This window comes from Sceloporus occidentalis, unplaced genomic scaffold, assembly GCF_023333645.1.
Source record: "Sceloporus occidentalis isolate IW3139 unplaced genomic scaffold, rSceOcc1.0.p SCAF_5, whole genome shotgun sequence".
Classification (NCBI taxonomy): domain Eukaryota; kingdom Metazoa; phylum Chordata; class Lepidosauria; order Squamata; family Phrynosomatidae; genus Sceloporus; species Sceloporus occidentalis.
This window is the reverse complement of record NW_028316985.1, coordinates 156,485,570-156,498,183: the sequence shown is the minus strand read 5'-3', so window position 1 is coordinate 156,498,183 and position 12,614 is coordinate 156,485,570. Positions and strand designations below refer to the sequence as shown.

General features: G+C 39.6%; 1 protein-coding gene across 1 annotated transcript; it reads left to right on the top strand.

Annotated features, from left to right (window-relative positions):
- The first annotated feature begins 998 nt into the window (after positions 1 to 998).
- LOC149313016 (large ribosomal subunit protein uL30-like 1) lies at positions 999 to 10,298 on the top strand. The gene is made up of 7 exons (XM_089525873.1): positions 999 to 1,075; positions 2,457 to 2,565; positions 4,358 to 4,524; positions 4,932 to 5,069; positions 5,844 to 5,953; positions 7,416 to 7,630; positions 8,777 to 10,298. The coding sequence occupies exons 1-6, from the start codon at positions 1,062 to 1,064 to the stop codon at positions 7,622 to 7,624; spliced, it is 747 nt and encodes a 248-aa protein (XP_089381999.1). The 5' UTR covers positions 999 to 1,061; the 3' UTR covers positions 7,625 to 7,630; positions 8,777 to 10,298.
- Positions 10,299 to 12,614: the final 2,316 nt, after the last annotated feature.

Genomic DNA, 12,614 nt, shown 5'->3' with positions numbered 1-12,614 from the left:
ATAGGGCCTCTTTTTTTCAAAAGAAGGATCAAGTAATTTTGTGATTGATCTCCTATATACCATATGTGTTCGTGCAAATTGGCATTAATTAACTGAAGAGAGGGACAGTGCAATCAAGTGGCAATTACTACTTAAAGCAAAATTATAACATGGATAGGAATTCTGGCACGTCTCAACAAAATATATCACTCACAAAAGCTCACAGTACAAATTCCCAAGATGTTAATTAGAAAGAAGAGTTCTCTTGGGATAATTATTTTATACCTGATTTTGGAAGATAAGCAGGGCCAGCCCTGGTTAGTACTTGGATGGGAGACTGCCAATGAATACCCCAGTGATGTAGGCTATATTTCAGAGGATGGAAATGGCAGAACTATTCCCTAAAAACCCTATGAAATTAATGGGGTCACTGTAAGTCACAGGCAACTTGAAAGCACACACAAACAAAGGGATGATTCCAACACAACATTTAGGATAATTAAAGTCCATGTATTTTAATGAACCTAAGGCAAACCCCCTCTGAACAAATCACATCAAGAAGACTCTGGGATAGAGTTGCCACACTGAAAATGGCTTGAAACTATCCAGTTTGAGACCTCTTTAACTGCCCCTGACTCAGTGCTAGGGAATCCTGGGAATCATAGTTTATTGTGGCACAGAGCTCTCTGACATGGAAGGCTAAATGTCTCACAAAACTACACTTCCCAGGATTCCATGGTACAGAGCCAGGGCAGTTAGAGAGGACTCAAACTGGATTATTTCTGCAATGTGTTTTGGACCTAATGGGCTTTCCATTAATGGTTTTGGGACCTGTTTTCCTGAAAGAAAGCGAACCAGGAAGTTCCTCCTCCGCTTGACCTTTCTTGACTTTCTTATCTCTACATTGCTACATAGATCTCTCTTTCTCTCTAGACATCATAGAGATAAAAAGGGGAGAGGCTTCAACGTCGGTCCAATAAGGTGGTAATGCGCATGCGCGCCAGGCCCGAAGCGATTCCTTCCGTAGCCGGCGTTCGCATGCGCAGTGGCGCCGTGACCGGTCCAGGTGGAGGAGAGCTAAAATGTCGGCGATGGAGTGAGTCTTGCGGGTCGTAAGGGATTGGGGCGGGGGGGAGGTAGAATCCGTATCCATCCTCGAGGAAGGAGGAATTTTGCCATGTCTGATGGACAAATTCGTGGTCAGAAAGGCTTCCTCTGTCTGTAGCTGTGCTTCATTGATGGAAGTAATGTTGCTCTGTGTCGTGGGCTGCCTCTTCTTGGAGCCTCTGGGTTTGGATAGGGATTATAGCACAATGCAGGCAAATTCAAAGGGGCAGTTTGAGGGTCGATTTGAAAAAGCCATTGATTGGATTGGAACTCCAGAGTAACCGTGGTCCAAAACACACTGCAGAAACAATCCAGTTTGAGACCGCTTTAACACTCCTGCTCTAATGCTAGGGAATTCTGGGAAGTGTAGTTTTGTGAGACATTTAGCCTTTTCTATAGCAGAGAGAAGCTCTGGTGTCACTATAAACTGCAGTATTTCTCTAGCACTGAGCCAGGGCAGTTAAAGTGGTCTCAAACTGGATTACTTCTGCATTGTGTCTTTTGTCGCAATATTTTTTCCAAGGTGTCAGATATTCCACCAGTTAATTTTAAATTGTGAATTTTTTAACCTGTATGTGATTATAGAGTCAACACAGCTCCAAAATATACTGCAGTGATCTTGTATTCACTATGCAGCATAAAATAGAATATCTTGACATCCTGGAAAGGTATCGTCGCAAAAGAAAAGCCTCTTACCCCTCAACAGTAAACATAGAAAGAAAGACATTTGTCTTCATTGCTCGTAATCGTAGTAATGATAATAATGATGATGATGATAATAATAAATACCTTTTTCCTCAAGGCACGGGTTAAAGATATGCCTTTATTGTTTTAAATGCAGCTAGTGTTTTCAGCTGTAAAATGACTTCTTGCAGTACTTGGTTTTTGCAAAACTATGGTCTAAAACACACTGTAGAATTAATAATAATAATAGGATTTATTTATATGCCGCCCAATCACTGGGAATCGGAGTGGTTTACAACAGAGGGGATAACAGACGGTTGCCTGCTGATTGCCCTGGTTCACTGCTAGGGGATTCTGGGAACTGTACTTCGCTGTGGCAGCAGAGGCCTCTGACAGAGAAGGCTAAATCTCTCACAAAACTACAGTTCCCAGTACTCCCTAGCATTGAGCCAGGGCAGTTAAAGCGGTCTCAGACTGCATTGTTCCTGCAATGTGTTCTGGGCCTATGAGTTGGATCCAGAAGTAGAACTATTGAAATCCATGGGATTCAGTTTATTAACGACTAGCTTGTGTCCCCATTGATTTCAGTGAGTAAGTCTGGGTCTAATCTAGTGTATTCGCATGGTTGGAAATCTTGTTTTATGTTAAATATGTTCTGTTGTCAACCACTCTCTCTTTCTGTTTAGAGCACCCAGGAAGATCCCTTTGGTGCCAGAAAACCTGCTGAAAAAAAGGAAGGCCTACCAGGCAATCAAGGCCACCCAGGCAAAGCAGGCCTTGGAGGATAAGAGAAAGGTAAGGGAGATGTAATGTAGGGCAGGTATCCTTTGCTGTATTTATAGTTTGTGAAAACTGAAAGCTTTCCAATCTGTTAAAGAGATCCTCAATGGAAGGGACTTTTTTTAAAGCAGTGAACTTTTGATTACTTCTTCCGGCAGGCCTTCCCTACCTAGTTCTACTCCCCATTTACTGTGACTTATGTCACTCTGTCCACCAATTCTTCTCTTAAATTTAATGAGAAGAATTAAATTAAAATTAATTAAAATAAAATCCTTGCCTCAAGAAGAAGAGCCCTCCCTCCATGACATCATCATCAGGCCTAGGAGGGAGTGAAAAAGAGAGGCCCAACTTCCATCAGGCCTAACTGTGAATGTACTCACTTCGCTCTCTGTAATTTTATTGTATTTTATTTATTTATTGTATTTTATTTTATTATCTTTATTTTTACTGTTGTAACCCGCCTGGATTCCTTGTGATTGGGCGGGCTATAAATAAATCATTATTATTATTATTATTATTATTATTATTATTACTAAGTTTAATGAAAGCAGATACATTGAAAAATAATTTTTTAAAAGAAAGAACCAGATAAAGATGAAAATGAGGATTAAGTTAAAACAGTTGGGGAAGGTAAATAAAAATTAACAAAGGCACATGTTTTCTTATTTGGGATTCTGGCTGGAAAGAGTCGTGGCCAGTAGCTTTTCTGTCTTCTTCCAGTGGCCTTACCAGAAAATAAGATTCTTGTTCTTTATTCCTATCTTCTCTTCATTGACAGACATATTGTCTGAAACATCCTGATATGGAATATCCCCATTTTATGGGGGAGTCAGTGTGATGTAGCGACTTGAGCACTTTACTATGACTCATGTGAACAGGGTTCAGATCCCTGTTCAGCCATGGAAATCCAATGGGTGACTTTGAGCCAGTCGCACACTCTCAGCTTCAGAAAGAGACAAAGGCAAACTGAACACCCCCCCCCTTGCCCCAGAACAAACCTTCCCAAGAAAACCTTGGTCCAAAACACACTGCAGAAATAATCCAGTTTGACACCACTTTAACTGCCCTGGCTCATTGCTAGGGAATCCTGGGAATTGTAGTTGGTTGTGGCACCAAAGCTCTCTGACAAAGAAAGCAAAATACCTCACAAAACTACAGTTCCCAGGATTCCTTAGCACTGAGCCAGTGCAGTTAAAGCGGTCTCAACCTAGATTATTTCTGCAATGTGTTTTGGACCATTGTTACAGGGTTGCCTTAAGTAGGAAACGCCTTCAAGGCACACAACAAAAGCAAAAATGGGAGATTCATACTAGGATATGCCTGATACAATGGAGCCTGCAGGTAAAAATCAAGTTGTTCAGGACAGTGCAAAAGAGTGTTCTTGATACCTTGGACACTTCATATTTAGAATGTATCTCTGTAAAGAAAGTGTCTACATTTCACCGAATTGGGTTATGATGGAAGCATTTTAATCTTAACTACTTTGTGAAATTTAAATTGATTTTATGTCTTCATCAAAACTCATTAATCCTAGTCTATCTCATCTCATCTGCTTTTTCCCATTGACTCTTTTGCTGTGTTGAGTTAGTCTGTACTGCATATGTCCCTAGCATCTGTAGATTGTTACAGCCCTTGGATAGGAATTGGGCTTCTCCTTAGTTTATAATAGTTGGTATGTCACTGATGAGATATAAGTATTTAAGATTAAGAAAAAATTAAAGTACTTCAAGCATTATATGAAAAAGCTGGATAATGTAATGTAGTGATGCCATGGCTAACATTAAGATGTGTTACAACTTTATTTTAGCACCAGAAAGGAAAACAGATTAAATTCAAACGACTTGAAACATTTTTGCGAGACTCTCATCGGAAACACAGAGATGATGTCCGCCTGCGACGCATGGAACGCAAGCCTGGTTTGGTGCTAGTGCCTGAGGAGGGACACAAACTGGCATTTGTTGTACGGATTGCAGAGTAAGACATGATTAATTTTCTGTGGGATTAGTTTCCCAACAGTCTGTTGGTTTGACATCTTTTGATTTGTGATTATTTTGTGGGAAATTTAAAAAAAAGTGAGGTATCCATGTTCTGGGCAATAGGTAGCTTCTGAGAATTATGATACAATTAAATATTTTTAAAGTGGGGCAGTAAATTAAAATTGGATTTGGCCTTTTTAAGATATGAGTTTCAGACATACTGCACATGCTTTCAAGTTTTTATTTCACTGTAGGCCTTTGTCAGGTTTCATCTGACTTGAAGTGAAAAGTTCCCTTACGGTTCAGTAACTGAGACTGAAGCAGTATTATTTGTGATACTCCTAAGAATATGCATTCCCTCCACAAAAAGACAGCTAGTAATAATTGTTTTTCTTTTTGATTTAGAATTAAAGGAGTGAGTTTGCAAGTGCGGCGTGTCATAGAGAGACTACGACTGAGAAAGATTTACAGTGGCACATTTGTTAAATTGTCACCAGAAACACTAAAAATGCTGCATATAGTGGAGCCTTATGTAGCATGGGGGTAAGTATTTATTTTATTTATTTATTTTGGTGTATGTGTGCACATGCATCAAGGACAAGTTTAATTGAGGAAAATAAGAGGAAATAGGAGCCCTGGTGGCGCAGTGGTTAAATGCCTGCACTGCAGCCACTCACTCACAAACCATAGGTTTGTGAGTTCAATACCAGCAAAAGGGCTCAAGCTTGACTCAGGCTTGCATCCTTCCGAGGTCGCTAAAATGAGTACCCAGATTGTTGGGGGGAATTAGCTTACACTTTGTAAACTGCTTAGGGAGTGCTTACGTGCACTGATAAGCGGCATAGAAATGTACTTGCTATGGCTATTGCTAAATGCTTAAAGAAGCAACGAGATTCTGAAAGAATGTTAACTTTTTGTTTTGTATTCTTTTATTGGCTCACAATAGCGGCTTGAGCATTGGATGAGAATTCTGGGAGACCAGGATTTGAATCCTCAGTCAGTCATGGAAAACCCACTGGGGCTGAATCCACATTGCAGAAATAATCCAGGTTGACACCAATTTTCACTGCCATGGCCTAATGATATGGAATTCTGGGAACTGTAGTTTTGTGAGACATTGGTGCTGGAACAAATTGCAACTTAGTATTGCGTGTTCTAATGGGGAGAGGTTTGTTCTGAGGAGGGAGAATGAGGAATTTAAATTTTTATAAGGAAACAGATGACATGACACTTGGCATTACTTGCAATATACTACAGTATTTGTAGGCTCTTGATATTTAATATTTTTCTGTACCATCACCAATTCTGTATTTACAGTTATCCCAACCTGAAATCTGTTCGAGAGTTGATCCTGAAACGAGGCCATGCAAAGATAAAAAATAAAAAGCTTGCGTTGACAGACAACATTTTGATAGAAGAGCATCTGGGTAAGTGACAAAATGGTGGTGGTAGGATAAAAGATGCTGTAACTTTGTAGCTGTCTATACTTCATCATGATGGTAATGCACACGCTGGTTACTTCAGTAATATGCTTAAAATTGGGCTACCTTTGTACCAAGTCTGGAAACTCCCAGCTGGTTCAGAATGTAGCATCTAGATTGATTACAGGGTACATCCAGGAGTGATCACATTACACCAATCTTAAAGTCACTCCACTGGCTGCCAATTAGTTTCTGGGCAAAATACAAAGTGTTTATTATTACCTTCAAATCCCTATAAGGTTTGGGTCCAGGTTACCTTTAGGGTTACCTCCTCCCATATAATCCACCCTGTATACTCAGGTCCTCTTGGAAATGTTTGCTCTGACCAGCCAGGACTAGACTGGCAATGGTTTCCCAGGGGACCTTCTTGTCTGCTGCCTCCAGATTTTGGAATGACCTGCAGGAAGAGATATAGTTGTTGGTATTGTTCTGTTCCTTCAAGTCATTTCCAACCTCTGGCGAACCTATCTTGTGGTTTTCTTGACAAGATTTGTTCATAGGAGGATTGCCATTGTCTTTCCCTGAGGCTGCCCAAAGTCACCTAGTGGGTTTCATGGTTGAGCTGGGAAGATATGACAGATGAAAGTGCTCAATTGCATTTAAAGTAGCATTAAAGACATCTCTCTTCCAGTAGGCCTACCCAGTCACTGACTTTTTTAATTTGTATATGTGCTTTTGTGAATATATTTTAATGATTTTGTAGTATTGTATTTTAATCTGTGGGCTTATTTATTTTTAATTGTGCTTTGTATTTTAACTTGCTGTTTAACTTGTTTGTGCCTCGAGGAGAGGCAGGGAAAAATAAAATTATTTATTACTATTGTTCTAGCACAGCGATGGCGAACCTATGGCACGCGTGCCAGAAGTGGCATTCAGAGCCCTCTCTGTGGGCACATGTGCCATCGTCCCAGCACAGAGTTTGCCAGTGTTTGCTACTAGAAAGCCAGAGGAACATGGCACTTTGCAATAAATAAGTGGGTTCTGGGTTGCAGTTTGGGCACTCGGCCTCGAAAAGGTTCACCATCACTGTTCTAGCAGAAGATTAATAGGAAGATTAATATGGCTTTACATATGGCTTGTACAAAGCGTGGGATGAGTCCTTCCTGAATCTTCGTTCGTGAAGCAAAGCCAGAGAATATGGCTTTAACGAGAGCAAGTATGATGTAGTGGTTTGAGCACTGGACTATGACTCTGGAGACCAGGGTTCAAATCCCCGCTCAGCCATGGAAATTCAGAGTGGCCTTGGCAAATCTCACTTTCTCAGCCTCAGAGAAAGGCAAAGGCAAAAAACCCCTCTGAACAAATCCTGCCAAGAAAACCTTGGGCTGGTAGGGTCAACATAAGTTGGAAATGATTTGAAGGCACACAACAACAAATGTTCTTAAATGTTTTTCTTCCCTCTCTTTAGGAACCCATGGTATCATTTGTCTTGAAGATCTTATTCATGAAATTTACTCAGCTGGAGAGCACTTCCATGAAATCAACAATTTTTTGTGGCCATTCCACCTGTCAGTGGCTCGCCATGCTGCCCGTAATAAAATTGGATTCCACAAAGAGATAGGTGATACTGGATTTCGAGGCAACGGGATCAACCAGCTCATACGTTTTATGAACTAGATTCAGGTGGGAACTGTAATGTCACCTTCTTTGAGTTTCTGTCAAAACTTACCCTATATGTTAAAATAGGTCCTTTATCAATATTTGATAGTTTCCTTTTAAAGGATTACAATTGCTAAGAAAAATGAAGGAAAGGAAATATTTTTTAATTCATCAGCCATCCTAACATGTACGAGGTGAAGCTAATAGAATCTGAAGGATATTTAGTTGGGAAAGGTGCCTAAAGATGGGAAGTGGTCCAAAGTCCAAGGCTGAACACCCAGCATCTCCAGTTTTAAACAAATCAGGTAGCAGTTATGGGAAGAACTATTTGAGATCCTAAAGCTTGTTGCTGCCGATCAAGTACACAGTATAGGGCTGGATGGACTATTGGTCAAACTCTGTAAAGCAAGTACACATGACAGTTTTTAGGAGTTGTCTTCTAATTTGGTTGCTTCGAGGTGCTTCGAACAAGTTACGTATGTATGGAAAGCACAATAGTGAGCAAGATTTATTCTGCAGTGGACCATGTTTATAAACCCAGGTGTGAACAGTGCATCTCAAGCTACATGCTGTGTGGAACTACCATTTTTTCCCCAGTGTGGCAGAGCCCAGTAGTATATTTGTGCTCAGTGGCTGTACTTGTAAGCCACTCTGATAGCCTTTTGGTTGAAGAGCGAGGTATTATTACTGTTACTATTTTATTATTGCTCCTTTCCTAGAAATTTGTCAGAGACCAGCAGCAGATGATTTGTGAACTGGCACCACTCAGTAGATCACTCCTTAGATGAGCACTGCTTTAGAGGAGAATAGGGCAAAACTGTATTGCCCCTTCAGAAGTGTTTTTCCCCTTCAACATGCTGTAGACAATAGGTCTTTGCATAACATGAAGGCGAGGTTCAGAATTTGTAAACTCAATTTATAATTAACTTAATTCCAAGTAGTGTATTTAGGTTTGCAGTGACTGGTGGATTAAAAAATAAACCCCATAGCATTTCTGCTTCAGTTAGTGACATGAACTTAAATCTTGCCAACTACCTCATTGCAGTAGATACTATTCTCTACTTTGTTACTGACTTTCCCAGTTCTTCAGTAGACATAAAACGTAATTTAAAATTTCCTAATTAATTACTTAAAATGTATATAATAGACATATTCTTTTTATTCCGCCAGAAACCTTTTTGAGCATGCTGAGAATATTCTGAAGGATTATTTGTACTCTGTGATGTACAACTATTTCTTGAAAACTCTTGAGACTGTCCAGCATGATGTGTGCTCTTATTTCATGGGATGAAAACACAGGTGATGGAGAAGCAGACCATAAGTAAATTGGAGGACACTTGAAATGTAGCTGAACTGCTATAATCTAATCAAGATCCTGTGCACCGACCAAAACAGAAGAACTGAAGAGACTATTGCCTGAGGTTTTCGCTGTTAAATACACTTGGGCATCCTTCTTCTTGGAAATGAGTTTGTTGTTTTATTTTGGACTGTCTTGTCAAAAAGACAGTGGGGAAGCTTTGAAACTCCAGTATTGCCTTTTCTGTGAAGCTGAACTTTTTGATTGCTAAGTTCAAAACATTTGGCATTTTGGTTGTGCTTTTCCCCAGAACACATACTTTAATTAAAATGTATACTTGAAAAACAGGTTGACTTAAACCTAGTAGAGAGACTGCAGTGTTTCGAGAGTTCATGTCTTAAATTCTGCTTTGATATCAAGCCCTCTTTTCTGTATATCTAAAATAGCCTTTAAGCCCTTCAACCATTCTTTTTGTTGAGATTCAAGTAAAATAATTCACTTTTTATGGAGCATACTGATGCCTTACAACATTAAAGGAGGACTTGATTCTGTTGATATTTGTTTCTGAATGAGCATCCACAGTATTAGGTTATTTCCTCTATGTGTATGTGGAAAGAACCTGAATGTGTCTGGCAGGATAAAAATTGTTCAGTGAGAGCCTTGCAGTTTTCTGGAGCTTATTTTCTGCCAGTTAAAGCTGGTGTATGGAAACTTCTATTCTCAAATGTATCCAGAAAGCAGTGTTTGTCCAAACCCAGCAGTGGGTTTGCTAAGGTTATACAAAGTTGAAATGGAACTGTCTTCAAAGTAAGACATAATTTTGGAAATTAACTATTTGTGGCTATGTAGCCCCTCTACTTTGTAGAAGAGGTGGCATCTAGTGGCAAAATAAAGAATTGTACCACTGTGAGATTTTAGTAGACTAATAACTATAGCAAATGCATCCTCTTGACCAGTAATCTGGAAATACTGCTTTAAATTGTAAAAAAACACATATAATAGAGTATAGTACAATAGACATATAAAGTATGTTGTACCCCATCTAAGCTGCAGAAAGAATTAAGGTATACACTTACCTAGCAGTCCATGTGCAATGTTTTATTTTTCATGTCTTCAGCACAGACCCTGCTTTCCAAGTGGTAACACTGAGCAAAGGGTGGTCTGATGCCTTGCATGATGCTGAGCAGTGAGCAGACTTAATCTTGGGGAGTGACTGGATAGGAATCCTCATTTGCTGGAGTATTCTGCCAGTTAAAACAGGTTCATTGCCTCAGGAGCAGCACACCTTGTCATTTTGGCTGCTGAAGTTTATTCACTGATTTTGAATTCTTACAGCATATGTACCACTTGTGCTTTTCAGAATGTTATTTACTTATTAAAATACTTTTAAGCCCATTCTGTGTACAGTATTTTCATATGAATAACAAAAATAATAAAATATAGAAGTTATACAAACCAGATGTACTGTCTTCATTTGAAATTGGTTGTAACAGAGGTTTTAGGAAATAGCTAACATACATGTGATAGAAAACCAATGTCATGATCTGGGCCAGTACATTTAGCTTCTGATTGCAGTGAACTAGTCTGAATTGAGGTCATGAAAATGAGGTAAGATGCTAAATGTGAGAAGTCACTTGTATCACAACTGGCTATTAGGATCAATAGACCAACTTATTTGGGGCATGTATACTCGTATAACTGATTACACTGGTGCCTCGGGATACGAAATGATCGGGTTACGAAATTTCCGGGATACGAAAAAGTTGGATTGGCAAAAACTGTTTCGGGTTACGAAATATTTTTCGGGTTACGAAATTCATTTCGGCGCGAAATTCAAATGCTGCAAAGTGCAGCTATAGGCTTTCCAGTGCTAACGGATTATTTTTCGGGTTACGAAATTTTCGGGTTACGAAAGGAATGGCGGAACGAATTAATTTCGTAACCCGAGGCACCAGTGTACTTTATAGCAGTGCATCTGAATTGAAGGATGGGTGTTTTTCCTGTAATGCGCAGGGACTGATTTGTGCCCCCAGCTACAATTCTTTCTTTCCTGTAAACTGCCCTGGACTAGTAGTTAATAGCTCATGGAGTAGTATCTCTCCATGGACCACAACTTTGAGTAGCACTGCTTTAAAGGTAAAGATGACAGCTATAAAACAATTCCATAATGTATGGGAGAGGTGATATAATGAGAATAGTACAAATGTCTACTGCCACTGGACCGTGGTGGTATTGCTACATAGGGGCAATACTGGGCTTTATGAATCCCCCTTGTTTGTCTCAGATCATTTTGATACAATTTTATACTTCCCATGAAACTTGCTAGGCATCTGACTTCGGCAAAATGAACGGTTCTTTTTAGAGTATGAAAAATTTAGCCAACACTATTGCAGTGTGCGTTCATTTCCAATTTATGATGACCCTATACTGGGGTTTTCTTACCAAGATTTGTTCAGAGGTTTGTCATCGCCTTTCCTTGAGGCTAAGAACATTACTTGCCCAAGATCACTCAGTGGGCTTAATGGCTGAGCTGGGAATCAGACCCTGGTCTCCAGAGTTGTAGTCTCAACACTCAACTCACTACCACTCAGCTCCAAACATCATATTTTCTTAATCTAGCATCCAAGGGCAGTGCTATTTTAACAAAAATTGTTGCAGTACTGTACTATGGCTAAAGAAGTAAAGCTAGAAGATGAGTTGAAAGGTATAGACCAGTACATTATAGGTTCACTTCATCTAGCAAATGCTTGCCAACGTTTGTAAGTATTTTTTCAATACTATCCCCCAAATGATTTAAGACAATAAGAGTCAGCATTGCCTAAAAGCTGAATGCAGAGATTTCCTAGACCACTATAGTAAGTAGTTATAGCTATATCACCCTAACGCTAGCTTTAAAGTACAGGTTGAGTCTCCCTTACCCAGAACTCCCAAACCCAAAATTTCCATGTGGCCAAGATAGTGTGACATCTTTGCTTTCTCATGATTCAGTGTACGCAGACTTCCTTCCATGCACAAAAATTATTTAAAATATTGTATAAAATTATTTTCAGGCTATATAAGGTGTACATGAAACAAAAGAATTATGGGGTTAGACTTGGGGCCCATCTCTAAGATATGTCACCATGTACACATATGCAAATACATTACAAAATCCAAAACACTTCTGTTCCCAAGCATTTCAGATAAGACTCAATCCATATTTTGATAACTATGAAGGTTTTCACATTGTTTTAATGTTGCATCATTTTACATGATCCTTACTTCTTACGCCCTTGTTTTTACTACTGGTAGTTGGCCAAGATTGTATTTAATGGTAATCTGGAGACAGTTTTTTTTTCATGCAAGGCCAATAAACTGCTTGCTACTAATACAGTGGTACCCCGGGTTACGAAATTAATTCGTTCCGCCGCCACTTTCGTAACCCGGAAACTTTCGCTAGCCGAAAAGCCCATAGGCGCTAATAGCGAAAGCCGCGATTCCGTGTGAAATCGTGCCGAAAAGCACCAAATTTTTGTTCGTAACCCGAAATAACCTTCGTAACCCGGAAATGTTTTTTTCAATGGATTTTTTTCGTAACCCGGAAATTTCGTAAGGCGGCGCATTCGTATCCCAGGGTACCACTGTATCCCTGTTGTACCAGTCATCAGAACCATGTCCTGTACTATACTTGAGGATTATGAACTCAAAAAGTTTATCAAGAGTCATAGGAGA